The sequence below is a fragment of the Notechis scutatus genome, chromosome 2 (genome assembly GCF_049901735.1).
Source record: "Notechis scutatus isolate UNSWTSFEM ecotype Mainland chromosome 2, rNotScu1.2, whole genome shotgun sequence".
NCBI lineage: Eukaryota > Metazoa > Chordata > Lepidosauria > Squamata > Elapidae > Notechis > Notechis scutatus.
Genome location: NC_142010.1, coordinates 80,849,967 through 80,873,118, shown reverse-complemented (window position 1 = coordinate 80,873,118; position 23,152 = coordinate 80,849,967). Strand labels below are relative to the sequence as shown.

At 39.4% G+C, this 23,152-nt stretch overlaps 1 protein-coding gene and 1 long non-coding RNA gene across 3 annotated transcripts in view; one reads left to right on the top strand and one right to left on the bottom strand.

The window, feature by feature from the left end:
• Positions 1-7,850, bottom strand: part of LOC148132100 (uncharacterized) — a 49,521-nt gene extending 41,671 nt beyond the window's left edge. For both annotated transcript variants that reach the window (XR_015747586.1, XR_015747585.1), the window contains exons 1-2: positions 7,574-7,850; positions 224-412 (exon numbers count right to left, since the gene is read on the bottom strand). This is a non-coding gene — a long non-coding RNA (uncharacterized LOC148132100). The remainder of the gene's footprint in view (positions 1-223; positions 413-7,573) is intronic.
• SLC25A48 (solute carrier family 25 member 48) overlaps positions 711-23,152 on the top strand; it is a 38,857-nt gene continuing 16,415 nt past the window's right edge. The window contains exons 1-3 of the mRNA XM_026686989.2: positions 711-1,001; positions 6,282-6,325; positions 13,077-13,148. Of these exons, the coding sequence (XP_026542774.1) occupies positions 884-1,001; positions 6,282-6,325; positions 13,077-13,148 (234 nt within the window). The 5' untranslated portion in view covers positions 711-883. The remainder of the gene's footprint in view (positions 1,002-6,281; positions 6,326-13,076; positions 13,149-23,152) is intronic.

Here is a 23,152-nt window from a genome sequence, read left to right as displayed (position 1 = left end):
AGAAAGATTATTCCTGCTTTTGAACTTTGGCATTAGAGAAACATTTGAACTTTGGAATTAGAGAAAACTCCTGAGAGAGTACAATGGAGAGCTAAGAAAACAAATAAACCCATTATTATTTAACCCAATTTGTCTTGATATGGCTATTTTCCACTTCAATTCCTATGAAAATACTACTAAAATATCACATCTTCTCAATGTTTTTGGTTACATCTTCCATTACCCAAGAAATCTTCTTTTCATCTTTTTTTCTCCTATACTTTCAGGTTCTTGGTGATTCTCCAAATCTGCTTTAAAGGATCCTCAATTCAACAGAACAGTTTCAAAGAATGCAGGCTCACTCTTTTCCAATTGCAGATGCTGTTCCATCACTGGATGAACCCAGTTCTATTTCATCCATTGTAAATTCATCCTAGGAGGAATATCATAAAACTTTCAGGTTATAATATTTTTTCATCACCATTCTTCTGAAATACTGTGGTCACTTGGATGCTTTCACTCTGAACAATTTAGTTTCCACATATACAATTTTGGTTTGGTTTGGTTTGGTTACAAAACCAAATATACAAGACATAAAGTGTTCATTATTTTGTATGTTGACCATAGATTAGCTATTTGCCTTTAATTAGTAACATGCAAGAGTGACTTCTGGAATCTGTGGTTCTTATTGTACTGTCCCTTTAAGCTTTGTGACTATGAGGTCACTTTGTGCTTTGAAGGCACTTTTGCAGGGAAGAAAGACAGAGACTAGAATCGAGTTGTTTGAGTTCTGAGGCTGTTGAAAGTTGTCAAAGAAACCACTGCTCTGCAGTCATAATAGGATAAAAAAATAACCACCCAGATTTAAAAGAGGCACATTGAGACTCTCTTCTTTGCTTGCCTGATGCTGAAGGAGATGAATGTAACCACATCACCCAAGACTAAAACTGAACAGGACTGCTTAAGATATGGTAAAACGGGCAGCTTTCAGTTGGATGATTTTATAGCTGGATGGGTAGGAGGTAAGTGTTTCATGTGGGAATAATATGAAAATACAACAAAGGAGCATTAAAAAGGGGCACAGATTTAGCTGGATGTTGAACAATTCTGAATGTAACAGTTTGCACACATAAAGTTCAGTGTGTTTCTCAGCCATTTGTACGGTTCCATGAGTATAATTTACCCAATTACTGAAGAAAACATCCTCTGAATTAAGCAGTAATTGCTTGTTATGAACACTCAGACCTGTGATCTTTCAAAGGTACTAGATCCATAAATCACAGTTGGTTCAGGAGAGGAAAACACAAGCAGGGTTAAGTTTAATGAAAAATTACTCAGGTTCCTTCCCCATTTTACTCATGCCTCTAATAAATATTTAATAGAGATCTAATTAATTGAGCTGTGGAGTCAAATCCTGATCTTTAGACAGCTGGTCTAATATTGGCCAGTCAGAAACCTCCGTACAGCCACTCCTTTCATGAACTGTTGGTTTGACTAGAGATCAAGATAAGAACATGTGGAAAAATACCAACATTGTCTATCTATTTCCCTACTGGTCCACAACTTATTGACAATCTAACGCTCTTATGGTTTCAAATACTCTAAACTCCATAACTCCTGGAGAATGACAACAGAGTGATCATCTGGCAATCACAATTCATCTTCTGTAGTTAAGGTCTGTGTGTTGAAGAAAGAATTAGAAGACATTTATATACTCCTTATATGATCTCCCAGCCATAAACTCATCTATTATGAAGTACATTCCTTCAGAGTTAAGGTTATAAATGCGAGTAGCAAGCAGCAAATACTGTATAGGAGGTGATAGTTTCTAAATTTCCAAGTTATATCATGGTTATTAAATAACTGAAAAAGATAAGTTGTGTATTTATAGATCGTCCAGCAACTCTGAAGGTCACAAAAGGCTTTGGAGAAGAAGACACCATCTGCCCAAAGATCTAAGCATGGCAGATGCAATGGTTCCACATGATTCATGTGCTTTTCAAAATGCACAAGTATTCTGGCATTTCCACTGCAATCCATCCTTGCCCCTTTCAAATTTTTCTCTTTTATTGCCTCTTCTTGCTAGAATAGATTCTGCATCCTGGGTTTATAGCTTTTGGATCTTAAAATATACTCAGAGTATTAATAGGACAGTTAATTCAAAAAGTAATACTACAGAATAACACGCCAAACCATTTTCAGTTTGGAAATCCATCCTGCATAGATGTTTCACCTATGATGCATGGTAAGATGATTCTGGGTTATTCTGACAAGTTTAACTTGTTTGTTGTCAATTTTTAATACATTTCCTTTATCATTTTAGTTTTCCAAACAAATTAGACTATTTGCAACACTAGATTCCATGGGGAATGAGAAATTCTACTCCTCCACTTACATATTGATATCTTCAATTTCATATGAAGAAAAAAAATAATATTCCACGGTGGTGTGGATTGAGAAATATGACACACTCCTAAATTGTAATTTGGAAGTCATTCTATTTTTTCAGTTAAACACATCCCCTTCTGTTATCAGTGATTCAGGGGAGACTTTTGTGTAACTGGGTCCATACACAAATGGAACAATTAAAGATAATTTGCAGAATCCTCAAATGGAGCAGCATCCATGGGATAGAGACTTTTTTGGAAAATCCCATTTAATTCCATGGGATGGTCATAATTTAGCCACTCCTGATCGCTAAATGTGAATTAAAATTACCATTTTACTACATTTAGAAATAGGAGGCATGGGTAACTTTATGACCAATCCTTGAATTTATTACTTTTACAAATTGGTAAATCAAAGGAAAACTAAAGTAAGATTGTAAATACAGTTGCGGTTTCATTTAGTGACTGCTTTGGTTAAGAACTGAGTTGCTGGTCCCATTTGTGGTCACTAAACAAGGACTAACTGTAATGTTAAGTTAAAATTATCTATTACTATCTATACATCTTGTTGAGATATAGTGGCCTTTTATAATATCTACTTTTCTGTTATTGAGCCTTGGTTTTGGTATTATGATCTAGTGATTCCATTTTTTTTTTGAGGGCTTCTATTTTCTAGGGAATTAACTATCCTAATTTTAGTCCTAACTATCTACTATGTTTTCTGAATGTCTGCATATTTCTTCTCTTCAACTCAGAATTATACATGGGCATCACCCATGGAGTATATTGAGTTATATATTGAGTTTCAATGGTGTATATGTAAAAAGTAGAGCTGTACATGGTGACATGATAAATAAGTCTCTGCATAGTTTCCATTACTTGATGAACTTGCTCTCTTAATAAAATAATTCTGAAGGGAGAAGCAGTTATTAACACATGTATTTGAATAAAGTTTATATATAAAATATATGGTTATGTTCACTTGATTCTTAATCTTTTCACCTGGGAATTATTGTATCTTGTCGAACATGCTTGGTCGAACATGCTTGGTGTCACTGGTTATCCTTTGCTTTTTAAAATAATACTGGTAATAATAATTTACTAGTAATAGCAAAAATAATTTACCAGTAATTTACTGGTAGTAGTAATTTATGCTCTTTATCTATAAAGATTGACATTAAGATCTTGTTAGTGCAATTTAAATGACCAATACAAGACTCATAGTTGGCTTGTGGGTTCATGATAGCAAGCGCAATAGCTCATTCTTTAATAGTACCTGTAAGACAATTTCTTATAAATTGCCAGTTGCCTTTGGTTGCAATTTGTGTAGAGTTTCTAGCAGAAATTGTCAGAATATACTTAGGTTTGACTGTAGTGGGTGTAGAAGATAATTGGGAGAGAAATCTGGAGTGATGATAGTCTTAGCAAATGAAAATTTACTACTTTTCTGTTTCTTCTATTCATTCAGCAGATGTCCCATATACAAGTATGGAAAGTAGGAATTCAAAGGGTCTTTTGCTTTTTTTGGGGGGGGGGAGGGGAGAAGAAATTAATATTTGCATTTTCAGACTCAAGCTATATTACACACAGTGGTCTCAACTGCTCCTGGTTTGTATTCATGCTGGTTTAACTGTAAGCTGCTTTAAGACAATGCTGTCTACTCTGAGATACTTTATCAACATTCTTGCAAGGCAGTCAGTCCAGACAGCAGATTACCATGCCCTTCCATTAGATCAGGAGTTTCCAAACCTGGTGACTTGAAGACTTGCGCACTTCAATTTCCAGAATTCCTCAGCCAGTCTTAAAGTCGCCAAGTTTGGAGATCCCATGCAGTGTTAAAATACATGCAGGCATAATAGCCAATCTGATGTTAGTCCCTGCTTATCTGGGTGTTATTTTTTTGGAGAGAATGTATTGTGGTCTGTTTCTGTCTTAGCTGTTTATTGTCTCTTTTGAATGGTGTGCAAATGTGGGTTTTCTCTATGTCTGTTGATTGTTGATTTGAATGTCAAATGTTCAGAATGTCTGAATGTCAAGCTTCCAGGTATTCTCTAGCATTTTTGCACTTAATTTTGTTTAGGATACTCACAATTTCCCAGTTGAAACTATGGTTGGGTCTATCCATGTGTTATGAGATTAAGCAGTTTTTCATTGTGTCTTTTGATTGCTAGTTGATGTGCATTGATGTGCTCTGCTAGTCTTCTGCTTGTCTGTCCTACACAGTGATCGTTAAAGTCCTTATATTGTATGTGGTACATGACTCCTGTTTTTATTTCTTGGGCTACTTAGATCTTCTGACTTTCTTAATATATTTTGAAGGTTTTAGTTGGATTATGTGCTACAAATGATGCTTTGTGGCTGTACAATCTGTTGGTAGTTTCTAAGATGCTTTAAACATATGGCAGTGTCACCTTTTTCATAGCTCATGTTAGTTGTGCTATAGTGGGTTGAGTTGTCAGGAACTTTCTCATAAAGTTGTGTGCTGCCCATTTTGTTGGAAGTTGTTGTATAGGTGGCCTTTTTCCTTTTTCTGATATTCTGGGTTGTTGCTAGGGAAATCCTGCTCAGCATTCAGACAAATCAGCCATCAAGCAGAGATTATCACCAGACAAACAATCAAGGAAAATACAATACTCTAATCAATGAACCACCAAGGAGGAAACTACACCCACCACCAATGCTGGCTGGAAAACTTACTGTATACAAACAGGAAGCCAGCCCCACGTTCACAAGCACTGATGGATTTATGTAGTTGATGAATGAAACATATGCAACCAAACAACCTGTCCATCTAGACAGGTCACATTTCTTAATATCTGGTGACTCTTTGGACAATAATACTGTCAAACTGTAAAATGCTATGGAATGAATACTTTGGAAGATGTAAATGACCTATCGCCTTTCCAGTACAGATAGCAACAGTTACATTGATCAGTCATTAACAGCAAACGTTGTTTACTCATATAGCCAGAATTAAATCTCTCCTTTTCAGAATATGCCTTATGATAGAAATGTATCTACCTTGATGGTTATCCTTTATACAATAAACATACTATGTTCCCACATGAAAAAGTAATATACTATTACAAATCAGATTAGGAAAAGCTAAATAAATCAGTTAGATTCTTTAATTAAAATTATGGGTTGTCATCTCTAAAGCTTACTAAATATTAAACATTATCCAGCAAATTACCTGACTCATGAATCCAAGAAAAGAAAATTTAAAGAACAATGAGTTAAATTAAACAGTGGAATTTTATTTAGGGAAATTTCCTGCAGTGAATTAAAATTGGCCATTTGTCCTTGATCATCAAATGAACACTGGAGGTGGCAGAGAATCTTGTAGGTGGAAGAAAGGATCAATTAAAATAATCTTCCTCCTTGTTCCAAAGTTTGGTAGTTGAAGTCAGTATCTAATTTTGTTTAATTTTCAAATCATTTTGAGTAGCAAAGTTGCAATTATTTTTTAAAGTCATGCTTTGTGACAAAGTGTCTGAATCTAGTTACTGACACTGTGTTATTGGACTCTCTGACTGGAATAATATATAAATGTTTCTGGTAAGCAGAATCATAGAGATAACATAAAAAGAAGAAACAAGCTCGCATGGTTCCTAAGAACAGGCCTTAAAAGCCACAGGTTTCCTCATAATAACAACTTCTCCTTCTTTCCTATTTCTTAGAACTTAGGTGGAAACTACTGATGGGGGGGGGGGTGACTTGCAAAGTGGCTCCTATGTGCTTCTCTACTGGCCATCTATGGTTCCCATTGTTTCATCGGTCACATAATTCTGACAGTGGGAGCTGAACAAGGAAGAATTGTGATTAGTTATGGTGACACAAGTGCTGGGAGTCAATAGAAAAATGTTCTTTTGTTGTTTTCTTTTTCATGAAACTATTTTTTTTTTTTAATTTCAGGAGCTGCAGGTGTTATTGTGGGACATCCTTTGGACACAGTAAAGGTTAGTGTATAGTTAATTGAAATCTTACATATGTAAAAAAAACCATTTAGCATGAGGGAGAATGGAGATACTTTCTCTGGTAGCGTATATTTTGTGTAATTAACACCACCTACAAAAATCCCATCCTGGTTTAATTACAGAGCACATTCATAAAGCTCACATGTAGTATGTGATTGTGCACATTAATACTTTTAGGCAGATTGGGGGGAATCCGTTAGTTAGGCAAATACTTAGGACTATTAAAAAATATACTGGCAATGCAGAGTACAGATAAGCCCAGAGTGATCTTGCATACATTCTAGCAAATTAATAAGCTTTTATTTCCCCCTTTCTTCCAAGCGGATTATGTTATATTGTTTATATAACATATATAAATTATAGAAGTTTATGCTATATTAAAACTGGGATTTTAATGTGGAACCTTATTCCTTTTGGGAAGTTATTGTAGTTATGTGGGGAAAAAAATTAACACTGGTAGTTATAATTTAAATATACACATGAAGAAACTGACTTCTGAATAAGTATGTTCCATCAGAGTTCAGATTCTTGATTTAGCACCCTGTCCCCAGCAGTTTATTTGGATGTATTATGGTACAAAGTGAAGAATCGCTTTGGTGCATTTGGATGGCACAGCCGATTCGAAGGAACCCTTTATTAATGTGGGAATAAGTCCTGACATTGTAACAAACAGTTTATTTTCTTCATTCATGGCCTCATACACTTCGTGGTGCACATTGATGCAATATGTAACAATTACTAGGTTCCCATGAATAGCATTGCGGTTCTGTATGCTTGGAGGATTTTAAAGACAAAAGTGCCAAAGTACAGTGTTTGGTTGAATGCTCCCCTTTCCTGTAATAATGGTGCCAAAGAACTAATCACATTTGTGTATTTACAATTTGCTGTGTTGTCCGTGGATTTGTCTGGAAGTGAGGTCTGAAGGAATATGTGCTTTCCAGTTCTGCCAAATGGATGCCTTTACTGTCATTGCTGGTAGCGCGTGCTAGGAGTCAACAATAGACCTTGTGGGAACATTTTTGCTACGTTTCCTACTTTTGCTTGGGCACAGCCAAGAAACAAGCCACACATCGTTCAATACAACTGTCAAGCTGGCCCCTTCTTTACTATTGGATCTCGATGCAGCTTGGGAATGGCAAATAGGCAGCTTTGTTCCATTTCCAAATCAGCAAGGGAAAGATCTTAAATAGTGAATTAAGAAGCAGAGTCATAGAGCAATTCAGTACTTACTGATTAAGTAGCAAAGGTGCATCCTGAGGAATAAGGGAATGAGAGCGGAGAGCTGTGCTGAATAGCGCAGTGTATTTGAAAGTGGATTATGTCCTAGTACAGTAAGTCTCTTCAAATCAACAAATAAGGTACAGAGACCATGCTCGAAGTGAGTACTTTGACTCTTTGCAGGAAACTGTGAGCCCAGTTAGAAACACATCAGATTTCAATAAACAAGAAAATAACATGATGGTCGGGGAATAAGAATAATTTGAAAAGCAGTTTAAGTATAACCTGGATTGCTACACTGGATTGGTTTGGAAGGTGGATGAGTGAGTGGGGTGTTCTGATTTCACAATTATTGTGCTGTTGATCTGATGAATAACCAACCTGCTTCCTAAAAAATGTACTGCTTTTTTTGGCATAGACCTCAGTGCAGTAGTTAATGTTTACATTTCTTGTAGGTCATATGCGACTACCCTATACAGACATTCTGTGAGATCCTCCTCTCCCACATTAAAAAAAGGGGGAGGGGCGATGGCAGTGGTGGCGATAAGTTGACTTTTTCCAATATTGTGTCATTGCAAAAGCAGCAGTGTACAAATAACATTGATCACTAATTAATTAGTTGAGTTAGTGCCAGTATCTGTTTAGGCCTGAACCCAGACCACCCACCCTGAGCAGCGAAGCCCCTTGGCGCTATTTCTCCTCCTTTGTTGCTGAGATTTCCTGGCTGCTTCTCTCTTTCAGAAATCTGGACAGTGAGAAAGGCATAGCCCACATACATTCTCCTTTATAATGCAAGAAGAGGGTTCAGGGATAGGGCAACAAACTGAGTGAAAACAAAAGGAGACAAGTTTGCTCTCCAATATCTCAAACTGATTTGGCTGCTTAGTATGTTTTCCTTGTCACTTCTGGCCTCCTGCTAATAAGACTTATTAATGGATTTTCTCTTCATAGATACATTGTGGTATTTCTTGATAAGGTCCAGGAAGACATTTATATGTCTAAAACAACCATTTATACTGACTGATTGACTATCTCTGTCTGTCTATCTGTCTGTCTATCTAACTTTCCTCCAGGGAATTCATTAAGTTTATATCAAATTTTCTTATCAGAACAGCCATCTAGGTCCAAAACATTGTATGTATTTGGATTAGTATGGTAATACACCTCAGTATAGGTATTTATTATAAAACCAATGAAATGCACATCTGCTAGGTTAATCCTCCCAACTGTGATGGCTACATGGCATTTTTGTACCTATCACAGTGATACAGTGGTCTATATGTAAAAGGAGGGATAGAAGTTTGCAGGCTTTGCAATGGCTGCTAGTGAAGTGATTTTGCTGAGAAAACTATTCTTCTTTTCTTTCCCACAATTTATCCAAGGAGTCTAAAATACATAGGCCTCCTTTTTGTCCTCTCAATAATTCTCTAAGATAAATTAGGCTGAGAATTGGTGATGAGCCCAAACTCACTAAAAGAGTTTTATGGCTGAATAGTAACTTGAACTGGGTCTCCTATTCTAAATCAAACTTTTCTAAAATAGCCAATTTTGCACTCATTGAAAGGATCGGCCTTAACTTGTAATTATTTGCCACTCAGAATAAGGAATTTGTTTTCAGAATGTCCAGGATAAATGATTCCTGACTATAGAGGTCGGAGAGACATTCTGATAATGAAACTTCTGTCTAACCCTTCCAGGCTCAATTTCAGACAATATTATTGAGCTGTCCCTAACCACTGCAGAAACTAGGATGCTTAAGAAAGAGACATTTTGATGCCAGCCAATCCCCTCTTCAGTAAGAAAAAAGAAACAAAACATTCTGGCAGTATTCTGCTTGCTGACTGGCATTTCTTCATCCTCTGTGCTGTAATCATTGCTGATATATCAGGAGTATTTCCTTTCAAACCAGGGCCCCATGGGAACCTGGGACTTGGGGAGCCAGATTCTCCAACGGTGAGAGCACAGGCCATTTCTCATTATCATTGTTATTCTGCATATGACAAAAGAAATAGGGGCAATAGGCATTTGCAAGAATAATCTGATTGGCAGGGCTCATTTGCATTCTGTTATTGTGTTGTGGTTCGCCAGTAGCAGGTGCGGACAGCTGAGATCTTGGAGAGTGAGGACTCAGATGAGGGGCCTGCGTGTGAGGCAGGGATGGGGCCAGGACCATGAGGGAGCGGAGTGCTGCCTTCGGAGATTGTGGAGGCTGGCAGCAGTGATGAAGAGATCCCCGAAGAGCCTGTGCCCAATGCGCGTGCGCACAGGGCTGCTCGAAGGAAAGAGCAGCTACAGCAGCACGGGCGATTCTGGTGTAAGGCTGCAAGGTAATGGCCCCTCCCTCAATAGATAAAAGCCAGCTGAGAGACCGGAGTTCTTTGCAGGAAGCAAAGAAGTTTTTGCACTCAAGCCTTGTGGACGTTTGGAATATCTTGGTTGGTGTTTGGAGACTCTTTGTGTTTGAAATATTTCTTAGTAACTTTATCTAGTGTTCTTGGCAGCCTTGCACAACCTTGGCAAGGCTCGTTCTTATTAGAGACAATTAGTTTGAAACAGCCTTTTAACCGTGCAGGAACAGAATTTGTAAAGAATCATTAAAAGGCTTTGCTGTTACCTCTGTTTCGTGTTTGTTTCCTTGGATCAAGGTTTGGGTCAGAACAAATTGAGTTGAAATACCAATTTGCAAGTGCTTCAAGATTTTTATGTGATTCTTGCAGTTAAGAAGACTTATTTATAACTGTACTATAACTTTATACCTTACTGATCATCTAACACAGAGGTGTCGATTTCATTGAGGGCTGCATCATGGTTGTGTTTGACTTGGGAGGCTTGGGTGGACATGGCCAGGGTTGGCATGGCCAGCTCAACATCACTCATGTCAGGGGCACCTGTGGTGGCCTGAGTGTTCTGCCAGTGAAAACGGGCAACCCTCTGCCAGCAAAAATGAAGCTCGAGGGGGCCACAAGCAGTGGTGGTATTCAAAAACTTTTACTACCGGTTCTGTGGTCGTGGCTTGGTGGTCGTGGCCATGTGACTGGGTGGGCGTGGCTTTTTTGCAGCCCCCACCCATTTTTGGGAGCTTCTTAGCCACAGAGGAGCCTCTGGGGGGCGTTTTTGCTCCCCTAAGGCTCCTCTGGGGCTCTGGAAGTCAAAAAATGGAGGGGGGGGGGCTGAGCTCCTCCCTCCATTTTTTGCCTTCCTGGGCCTCAGCAAGGGGAATCCAGGCACAGCTGATCTTATCTACAGCTGATTATCGGGAGGGGGAAAAAAAGAAATACATACCTTAGGCGAATGTCAGGCAGGCGGGCGGGGTGAGCGAGCATCAGGCGGGAGGGCAACCGGGTGGGGGACGTGGCCAGCCAGAACTTACTATCGGTTCAGCGACCCATGCCAAATTCTTGCTACTGGTTCGCCCGATCCGTTGCGAACCGGCTGAATACCACCACTGGCCACAAGGTCTGTTTTCACTGGCAGAGGCACCGCAGGCTGATCTTTGCTGTTTCCATGGTGGCCCCGTGGACCAGATCTAAGCACCCTGCGGGCCAAATCCAATCTGCGGGCCTTGATTTTCACACCCCTGATTTAACAGGAAGATTTTTTTCCCCCACCATTTATGTTAGCTTTATAAGCTTCCACCTGACACCGTTTTCATATTTCCAGCTTTTGCTGGCTGTTTTCATTTTCACCAGTTCATTTTTAAATTAGGACTGCATTAATAGTAAACACATTTCTTTGTGTTACAAATAAAACCAAACATGGTATTCAAGCATATTATCAATTCAAGCTATGGGGTAGGGCATATTGAATGCAAGAATGGGAGATGAATTTCTCATAACCACTTTAGTTGTATTTCTTTCGATAATGTGCCCCACTTGGCAGCATTTGATTCTTATCTTTTCCTTTTGTGTGAGGGCATATTTTATTTTCTGCCCAAGTAAGGCAATTATTCTTGTTTAGTTTTGGAACCAGCTGTTTAGAAGGGTTTCCTATTCTTCCTTTCAAACCAATACATTAAACAGCACTCATTTTGGCACAGGGCTTTGGCATGCCCTGTGAGCTCTAACAAAGGTATTAGAGCTCTTGGCCACGAGCAAAACTCAACAATAGAGCATAAGATTTGCCTACAAAAAGTTGCAGGTTCATTCTTAGATTATGGCTTGGAAAGACTCATAGCTAGAGGTCCCCTACTAGTTACTATAAAAAGTAGTGAGTTGCAAAAACTAGTGATCTAGTCCAATACAAATCATTTCCTATAGGACCAATCATAATTTGCACATATAGTGGAGAATATATATATAGCCTGAGATAGACACCACAGGGTTTTTAGTTGGGCTTTTAAAAATTCCAGAAAACTATGTCTTGACTTTCTTAAATAGATTTTGATAATAAATAATAGCGTTTTTTCCTCATCTGAATTTTAAGAAGCATGGATTACAATAGGGAACATCTATCAGGTGATGGCTAGGGATTCAAACCGCTAAATTGTCAACCTTTCTGATTGACAGGCTCAGCATCTTAGCCACCGAGCCACCGTGTCCCTTCGAATCCCTAGCACTTTGTAACGGAGTGAGTTCCTGTTACTCGTCCCAGCTTCTGCCAACCTAGCAGTTCGAAAGCATGTAAAAATGCAAGTAGAAAAATAGGAACCACTTTGGTGGGAAGGTAGCAGCATTCTGTGTGCCTTCGGCTTTTAGTCATGCCGGACACATGACCACGGAGACCTCTTCGGACAGCGCTGGCTCTTTGGCTTTGTAAAGGAGATGAGCACTGCCCCATAGAGCCAGAAACAACTAGCATGTATGTGTGAGGGGAACCTTTACCTTTACCATTATCAGGTGATGGCAATGTGTATAGAATATGAATAATTGTATAGGATAATAGAATCATTGGAAAGGTTCTTGAGGTCTTTTGGTCCAACCCCCTGCCCAAGGCAGGAGTCCTTAGACAAATAGTATCCAGACCTGGTTTTCCAATACAGAGATGACTACCTAGATAGTTTCAGACCATCAGATGTTTGCAAGGAAGCTGTTTCTGTAAAATTTAATTAAATGTAATTAATCTGGATATTCTATGCAGAAGTGTACCCATGGAGTTCTCTAAACCTAAAGATTCTACAAAATTCTACATTGCAGAAGTGACATTGTTTTACTAAACAACTGCAGAGCTACTTACCAGTCATAAGACGTGTTTAAGCATAATATTTAAGAAAGCTGAATAGATTATTCTGAATCAGAAGTGTGCATAAATCATTTAGGAAGATGACAATCATAAATCAAATAAATTTGCATAATACTCAGAGTTGTTGTTTTTCATTTACAGAGTATGCTGACAGTGAATATTAAGCTATTATATACACTTTTTATCTTTGGCAGATACTTGAAAGAATGCAAGTTTTTCTTTTATTTTCTTGTTTTCTCCACTTTTGGAACAAAGCATAGATTGGAGTAAAATACAAGAGTTCTTTGTTAAATCTGAGCTCTCAGTAATTGCATTCTATTATTGTATTCTTCTGCAGACTCGCTTACAAGCTGGGCAAGGCTATGGAAACACATTTAACTGTGTCCGCACTATATACAGAAATGAAGCTGTAAGTATGCTCTTGTGTCTGAAACATACCCTGTACAAAGAACAAGGGAAGTTTTTGATGTGCATTAATTTATAAGCATTGTCTCCAGACAAGTAATATTCAACTGGGAATGAGATTCCTTTAAACCAGTATCACTTGTACAAATGTTTAATGCTGGGATTTCAAAACTGTTTGAATCTATGACAGGAATACAGTCATCTAAAAGATTTGAAGAAAGCTTCAACTAAAATGGGTTAATACCATCTCCCTATTTTAATGGAAGACTTAACCTATTAATATTTTAATCAACAAATTTATGTACTGATAGCACACAAGTACTCAGATTATATAGCGAGAACACTTAAAATCGATTCTGATTTGCTATTTTGCTTGTATATTGTCTATCAAGTAAAACATTTATGGCCTAATCTATGATGGTATAGAAATACAGTAAGTCAAGCAATCTTATCATTACAACTGTTAAGAGAGATTATGACTTATTGTATGGGTAAGTAGGATTTTGAACAGTGTTGTCTCAGCTCTCTTCTAACATTGTTACCCATGCAGTAAGTACTCTGGCATGCATTTTGCAGTGCAGGCTGTGGGCTCTCCCAGACAGGTGTTTAGATCTAATCAAGGGAATATGATGTTTCCCCTCCACATGCCACTATTGCTGGGTGCAAGCAGTTTTTCAGGTTTCAGGTTTCTCCTGCTCTAGTTACAATAGATTTGGCCAATAGAAATGAAAGGAAGATAGAATCCACTCAAAGATATTAATAATAATGGTGTATGTGGAGCCGTGGTGGTGCAGTGGTTAGAATGTAATACTCCAGGATAACTCTGCCCACAGCCTGGAGTTTGATCCTGATGGGGCTCAAGGTTGACTCAGACTTCCATCCTTCCTTGGTTGGTAAAATGGGGACCCAGATTGTTGGAGGCAATATGTTGACTCTGCTTAGAGAGGGCTGTAGAGCACTATGAAGCAGTATAAATCTAAGTGCTTTGCTAAGTGATATGTGTCTGTGCAATAATGTCACATCTGAAAGGCGCCTAACTTTTCCTCATTATTGGGTAACTAGTATTTTAGAACAAGAATTAAAAACTATCATAGAGTTGAAGAGCATCCTAAAGATCTTCACTATTTTCTGAGCAATCTGCTCTACCATAAACAGTTGAGAGTGTTAGAAAGATTATTTCTAAACTTGAGATGAATTACCCTTTCTTAATGTTTGAAAGTCAGGGGCAGCAAATAAATTCATTCTGTCATCCATGATTTCTTACTTCAGATAGGAAGATATCTATAATAACAATCCTTGACAATATACAAAACACAGTCAAGCTTCCCACATAATGTAAACTCAACACACTGTAGTTTAATAGTTAAATATACAAACTTATCCTCTATCGTATCATGAACATCCATAAAACATTTCCCTTTCCAGTTTAGAAATATCATACAATGTACCTATTGTGTTTTTGTCTTCATTTTATGCAAAAGATAGACTTACTGATAAAAGGGGACTTCAAAGCCTTTTATTTTACTTTAAACACTATTACTTCTCCATACATATTTGGTCCCCCCACCCGATATTAAAATGCATCTATTTCATTCTTTTTGCTTTTTCTTTTTCTTTTACTCTTAGAATATTTCATATAACTAAGCTTATTCTCAGGTGAAACTCTCCTGACATGTTCTACATCTTTCTGCTATCAGATTTTCTTTATGTTAGACAGTTTGTTCTTCCTCACTGGAATGGAATTGTACATTCAGTATGTATTATATGATTGTTTTTGATTGATTGATTGATTGACAGGAAGATATATTTTTCTGCTTAAACAATAATAAAAAGAAAAAGCTCATCAAAACAAAATTAAAACATAGGAAAATAAAAGTGTAAAAATGAAAGTAAACAAACAAAACAACTTTTCCCTAAGAAGTTGTCCTGAGAAAAAGTAATGGAAGAAACTAGGAGCATTCAGTCTTGAGAAGATTGTGATGGATGTAATAACGCACTTTGAATACCTAGAAGAATTGACATAGAAGACACTGAACATCTCTATGGTTTCAGAGCATAAGACATGGAATAGATTATCCGATTAAATGCTATAAAATAAATTCTTAGAAATAAAATCAATTTCCCATAAATAAAGTGGACTCCCCTTTACTGAATGAGTTCAAGTAGAGGCTAGGCATCCTTCAGGAATTTAATTTGAACTCTGCTTTCAGCAGGCAGCTGGACTTGATGCCTTAAATTGCCCCTTCTAATTCCATGATTCATACCTCAGTGACTTCTAAAGATACAGTCTGCTTTTCATTATTGATACTGCCATTCTTTCTGAAAGTTTGGAAATCTTGTTCAATATGACATCGTTTTGCATTTCTTAGTGATCTTTGGTATTCTACAAACCACTCTCAAAATGTTCCATATTTAGATTAATGCTTTTAAGTGTATACATCAATATCTCATTATAACATTAACCCTTCCTTTCCAACTGACCTATTCTTTTTTAATATCTCATACGCTATTATAGGATTCAATTTCTATACTCAAATTCTACCTCTCATCCTATCATCTTCCTGTACTTATTACTGATGTATTTATAAACCATTTGTCTTATTTCAAACACATTGCATGCAGTTGGGTGGAGAGATGTTGGAAACCACGTGTGTTTATTACGTTGATTTTTCTTGCATTTTGGGAGTTCTTCCACTGTCACTCTGGTTTCATACATGTTTCATTTTCCACCACTTGGAATCATGCTGGGGTAGTTTTTGAAATTTCATTGCTCTTGATCAGCTCACAAAATTCACACCAAATGCATTTTTCTGCTGCTTGTAAGGAACAATTCAGGGGTGGGATTCTACTGGTTCGCACCTATTTGCTAGAACCGGTTGTTAACATTCTAAGCAGTTCGGAGAACCGGTTGTTAGAAGAAATTACTGGCCTAATCCTGTAAGGAAGGCAGGAAGGAAACATTCTGGTGTTGCTTACAGAAACTGCCTCTGTTTTAACCCTTATTACATTCTTCGCAGGACTAGACTTCCTGTCTCAGGAACTTCTCTGGAGTTATTTTCCCCTCCTTTACTGGTATTTTGCTTGTGTGGAGTGACCATTCAAAGTTACAATGGCACTGAAAAAAGTGACTTATGACCGTTTTTCACACTTATGACTGTTGCAACATCCCCACAGTCATGAGAGGCCAAGCGAGGAGATGCATGCCTCAATGTGAGTAATGTTGAATTGACCACGCCCAGCCAGTCACATGACCACCAAGCCACACCCACCAATTAATCCACGCCCACAGAACCGGTTGTTAAAAAAATTGAATCCCACTCCTGGAACAATTCTTCTTATGGTAAATATTTTTCATCACAAAAATAGAAACACATCCAAGAATCAAAACTTTTTCAAACAATATTATTTGTGTAGTCCTCTACTCTGAGTATTTCCCTGTCATCTTAGAATATGCCTATAACAGTATATTCAGAATCTAAGATAAGGTGACATTCTGGCCAGTGGGATATTCTCTTGTCAATTAAGATCATACCCTCCTTGACAATTTATACAGATTTTTTTGCTGTTAATAAAAGACTGAAGACTATTTTAACTAGGTGACTATAAATTAGATTTTAAGGTAAAGCAATCCAGTAGCTGAGATCTCTGTAACCTTGTTCTGTTCTCTTTCAATAAATCTTATTAAAAGAAACTCTGGGAGAATCTTGCTTTCTATGAAAGTGGATTGCCAAGAGCTTGACAGTGACCTTCAACAAGAATGTCAAAGAATATGATTTCTGGAGTACTACAAAAAGAATTACAAAAAGAATTCAGAAAGATCTGCTAACATTTCAAGTAAGAATTCCTGGTGCTTAACAAAATTAACAGAAGTCTGTTTTCATGCTTTCCAGTTTTAATACCTATATATTTCTAATAGATAATATTTGTAATGCCAGAATGTACTGTATATAGAGATAAGCATATGTATTTTTCCCCTTCTTTTTCCCATCCACTTCCTTTCTTCTGGATCTCTTCAGAAGAAGGCACAACTGATGAAGATAAAAAGGAAAGTCAGAGAAGTGCAAGAGCATAAATGATGCTGTCATATAGTACAAAAGGGTAGTTAGTGATTGTGTAAAGATCATCAATGCTATGTTCTGAGGTTCCCCCTCTGGTCCGGTTTCCAGCAGGGGGCGTCTAGCCGCAACCTGATTGGCCAATAGTTTAACAGTCGACTATATAAGGATCTGTCAAATAGGCCAACAGCTGTTGCCTCACAGCTGAGTGGTTTATTCGCTGTTAGCGCGCGAATTCAATAAAGCCTGAGCAACCAATTTAGCCGTCTCACCTCATTCTGTTGTGCGTTCGTTCCCAATACGAAGCACTGGTGATGAAGGTGGGATGTCCATCCTCAAGGCATTAGGCGAGCTTGAAGTCCTCCTGTGGGACAACCAAAAGAGCTGATCACTGTGGCAGAGAGAGCCAAACAAGCCAGAAGGGCATACAATAAGAGCAAAGTCACGCTGAAGGAGCTCGATAAAGTCCACCAGCCACCTGCCTAAGGATCAAGGGTTCTGTGACTCTGTTCAGAATGGCAGCATTAAATTCATTTGCGCCATTTGATGCATCCACAGAGACTTGGGAGTCATATATCGAGTGTTTTGACTGTTTCCTAGAGGCAAACGATCTGGTGGATTTGACAGGCAACCAGCGAACGGTGCTGTTTCTAAATTTCTGTGGCAAACAAATGTTTGACACAGCCAGAGCTCTGTTAGCACCTCAGTCCCTGAATTCTGTAACCTAGGAGGCATTAATGGCAAAGCTTAAGAACCATTACTTTCCCATTCCCTCACAAATTGCCTGAAGGCACGCATTTCACCGGCGCAAACAAGCTGAGGGGGAAACTGTTAATCAATTTATGGCGGGTCTCCGAACAGCTGCTCTCAATTGCGAGTTCAACGAGCTGGATGATGCCTTGCTGGATTGGTTAGTCTGTGGGTTAAGAGACCTCCGAATCCAGCGCAGACTACTAGCAAAGTCTGACCTGTCGCTATAATCGGCATTGGACGAAGCCTGAGCTGTGGAGCTATCCAACAAGTCAATGGTAGACATTCATGGCACGAGCAGCCCAGCTTTGGGAAGAAAAACCTTAGCTGTCCACCAAGAAGAGGCTACAGAGGAAGACATCGATCTACCAGGGGATGATGACATCCACCGGCTGAAGACTGCGTCAGTAATAATTGGCAATCCACAAAAACAGCCCAGGCACAATTCTGCATAGGGTGTGGAGGTAACCAGCCACGAGCAGCCTGCAGAATTAGAACTGCAAACTGTCAGCTAGGAAGTGCAGAGCTATCCTGCCTGATGACAGAGTCCAGGCAAAACAAGGGCAAATGAAGGGGACCCCTAGAAAAGTTCCTAGGTTGGGGGAAGAGTGTTTCATCATCCAAAGAGATAATTGCCACAACATCCCCAGAGTAGGGCAAACAAACTTATCACTAAAGAATTTTTTTTTTCTTTCAGTGAAAATTGAGGGACAGGATTGTCAAATGGAGGTTGACACAGGATCTTCTTTGTCATTGGTCAGTTGGAGCACAATCAAAAGATTGGTGCCCAAAATGGCAAAGAAAAGATTAAGACCCTGTTCCCTCACATTAAGAGACTATCAAGAGAATACAATTCCCATTTTGGGTCTCACTAAAGTGACAGTAGCTTTCAAAAAATTCAAAGGCCATCTCCCACAATAGTTGTGGAAAGGGCATTGCCAAGCTTACTGGGCCTTGACTGGTTCGAATCCCTAGGTCTGGCCATAAGTGGAGTGCATGCCACAAATGGTCAAAACACTGACACCATAGATGTGCATCTATGGCAAAGGAATTTGCTAGTGTTTTTGACAATGACCTAGGTAAATATACAGGGAAACCTATTTCACTGCATTTAGACCCTACAGTTATGCCTAGGAGATTGAAAGCCAGGCGAGTGCCTTTCGCACTCCGCCCAAAAATCGATGCTGAACTTGATAAGCTTATATCACAAGGAGTATTAGAGCCAATAGATCACTCTCCCTGGGAGACCCCAATTGTCATGCCACTCAAGGCTGACGGATCAGTCAGGATGTGCGCAGACTATAAGGCAACCCTGAATTTGGCATTACAGCAAAGCGCGTACCCAGTGCCTGTGGTGCAACATCTGTTGCATTCACTGGGTAAAGGAATTTTTTTTCCAAAGCTTGACATGGTTCAAGCATATCAACAGCTGCCTGTGGACTCAGCCATCGCAGAAGCCCAAACTATAGTAACACATAGAGAGGCATTTAGATGCAATAGGCTACAATTTGGCATTAGTGCTGCCCCTGGGATATTCCAGTCTCTAATGGAACGACTCTTACAAGGTATCCCTGGAGTCGTTCCATACTTTGACGACATTATTGTGTCAGCTAGAGATGAAAAGGCACTTTTAAACAGCCTAAGGGAAGTTTTTAAGAGATTCCAGGCAACAGGTTTGAAACTAAAAAAAAGCAAGTGCCATTTGGGTGCCATTTGGGCATACCTAAGGTGGAGTTCCTGGGGTTCCTGATCGATGCTGCTGGAATTCATCCCATGACAGCTAAGGTCCAGGCCATAAAAAACGCTCCCACTCCAAACAACAAAACTGAACTGCAGGCTTTCCTAGGCCTCCTGAATTTCTACGCCATTTTCATTCCTCACAAGGCATCAGTAGCTGAACCCCTATACAGACTTTTAGACAAAAAATCTCCTTGGGTTTGGGGCAAGAAAGAGGCTAGCTCTTTTAAGACTGTGAAGGACTTGTTAACTTCAGACTCTGTTCTCATACAGTTCAACGAATGTTTACCATTAGTGTTGGCATGCGATGCTTCTCCATATGGAGGAGGGGTGGTGTTGAGTCACAGACTGCCTAATGGCTCTGAGGCCCCTATAGTGTTCTTTTCTAGGACCCTATCTCCGGCGGAATGCAATTACAGCCAAATATATTGTAAGGCCCTTACTGCCATTACTGGCATTAAATGTTTCCACAAGTATGTTTATGGACATAAGTTTGAACTTATCATGGATCATAAGCCCTTATTAGGCTTATTCGCTGGGGATAAACAGACTCCTCAAATACGCTCCACTCGAATGACAAGGTGTTGTTTTTTTTTGGCAGCATACTCATACACATTGACATATCACCCGGGCAAACACCTCAGCCATGCTGATGCCCTCAGCAGGTGCCCGATTCCAGCTGCAGCAGAGGACCAGGAGGCTGAGGAATCCATCCTCCTCATTGACCATCACCAGAACTTCCTATTGACCGCTGCAGACATTGCTGCCCATTCAGCTAAAGACAGACTCTTAAGGCAAATTCTGGACTGGGTGAAGAGGGGATGGCCACAAGGGTCTGTGCCTGCTGATTGTCATCCTTTCAAAATAAGGCAACAGGAGCTGTCTTGCAGCAAGGGTTGTTTACTATGGGGGAGCAGAGTGGTAATTCCCTCATCCTTACAAAAGCACGTACTGGAGGCAGTCCACAAGGGTCACCCGGGCATAGTTCGTATGAAGTCCTTAGGCTGAAGTTATGTGTGATGGCCAGGGATGGATCAAGCAATATCTGAATGGGTGTCAGGGTGTCAGCAGTGTCAGGAAACTAGGCCATTACCCCCAAAAGCCCCAGTAAGAGAGTGGGAAGGCCCCAGAGATCCATGGTCATGCCTGCACATTGATTTCGCAGGGCCCTTCCAAGGCCAGACCTTTCTCATCTTAGATGCTTTCTCCAAGTGGGTTGAGGTAGTTTTAATGACCTCCACAACATCTGAAGCTGTTAGCTTGGCTTTACAAAAGGTGTTCGCCACCCATGGTCTTCCTGATCTAATTGTATCAGATAATGGGCCACAATTTACTTCAAGAAGTTTTGAGCTGTTTCTCATTGGTTTAGGCATATGACATGCATTAATTGCTCCTTTCAATCCCGCTAGTAGTGGTATGGCAGAACGAGGGGTAAGATCTGCAAAAGAGGCTCTAGCAAAGATGGGCCCAGGGCCATGGCCAACCAGAGTATCCAAGTATCTGCTAATTCAGCATTCTACCCATGTCCATCCACAAATCATAGCCCAACAGAATTATTAATGGGTCGAAGACTTAGGACAATCTTAGATAGGCTGCATCCTGCCTATACACCAGACAAGTTCCCTCGCATAGCAGCACCAGGGAGTTTGATGTGGGGGACCAGGTATTCGCTAGGAATTACACTGGTAATCCCCTGTGGCTACCAGTGTCCATAACTAGCATAACTGGGGCATGTTCGTACATTGTGAAGTTAGAGGATGGCCAGACCTGGAGGCACCACATTAATCAACTAAGGGGGCGAGGGAACCTGAGGCCAGGAGCTGTATTAACTAGGGAGAACTATGAGTTCTCAGGAACCAACACAAGAGCATCTACACCAACAACACGCCAGCAGCCACACTCGCCAGAGAGGCCATGGGTCGAGGAATCACCGGCAGAGGTCAACTGCAGCAGTCGGAGGTTCCGATCGAAGAGGTTCCAGCCGAGGAGGTTCCTGCCATGTCCAACGAGCCATTGCTGCGCAGATCAACTAGGATCTGGCACCACCCGGCCTACCTCGAAGACTACGCATGCACTGTCGAGGTGGGAAGGAGTGCTATGTTCTGAAGTTCCCCCTCTGGTCCAGTTTCCAGAAAGGGGTACCCGGCCGCAACCTGATTGGCCGATAATTTGACAGCCAACTATATAAGGAGCTGTCAAACAGGCCAACAGCTGTTGCCTCACGGCTGAGTGGTTTATTTGCTGTTAGCGCGCAAATTCAATAAAGCCTGAGCAACCAATTTAGCCGCCTCGCCTCATTCTGTTGTGCATTCGTTCCCAATACAAAGCAATCAACATGGACAATTAGGAACATGTACATTTTTCCCTCCTCTGTTGTTGAAAACACTATAGTTTCTAGCCCTCAGCACCTCTTTCTAAGTACATCAATGCTTTTACGGAAACCTTACACAAAAACATATGTTCATACCAACATCTGCTTTGTCATAAAATTAATTATGTTAGGGAAGTTCTTAGATAAGCTCTTCATTGATTAACAAGTTAATATATAATTCCTCAATACAATGTATCCCCCAATATAATTAGGGGATGTCTGGATGAAAACCAGAAGTTCTCTAGTAACTACATAATCTGCCTTTTTACTAGAATCCAAGAAATCTGTTTCTAATATCCTCTATGTTGTTCCTATATGTAGCTCACAGTAAATTAATTCATTATACTTTTCTATATTTCATCAATTTTCCACATACCTTTTGTTCCTATTAACTCCAGCCTGTTGACAATGGAGCAGATCAGAGCAGAATTTCTTACGCAACACTCATAGGCTACCTATTTCTGCTAGATATAGAAACTAACTCAGTTAACAAAACTCTGCATTGGGGACAGGAAGGGTATCTGGCCATTAAAACACTCTGCTAGCTCCTTTCAGTTGTTCAGACTCCACTCCTAACTCGCAAGGGATTATGGGGTTGTTATATGATGATGATGATAGAAACTAACTCAGTGCTGTCTGCCAGTTCTGTGCAGTTCTGCCAGTTCTCAATCAATCCCTTCAAGATCTTTTTACATGTTTACCTTTAGAAATAAATTTCATGTCTAACTATGTATATTTATTAAATTACTTTTTTCTATTTTAATGTAAACAACACCTTCTGTTTTAAATGAGGGAAGAACTGTAATTAATCAATTCTCTTACATTGTTAAAGTGCATTGACTGCAAAATTTATCTAACATCTGTCATTAGCAATATTCAGTTCTTAGATTTTATATGTATTGTGCCCTTCAGAGTCTCCTCTAATTTGCTAATTTAAATCTTAATGAGAATACAGATAAGATTTTTAAAAACTAAAAATATATGTGGAAGACAAGTTTTCCAGCAAAAAAAAACCTATTAAAAAGCTGTCATTTGGATCTTAAGGAGGCAATGAAACAAATGTTATTTATTTAAAAGTTATTGGCTGCCCAACTC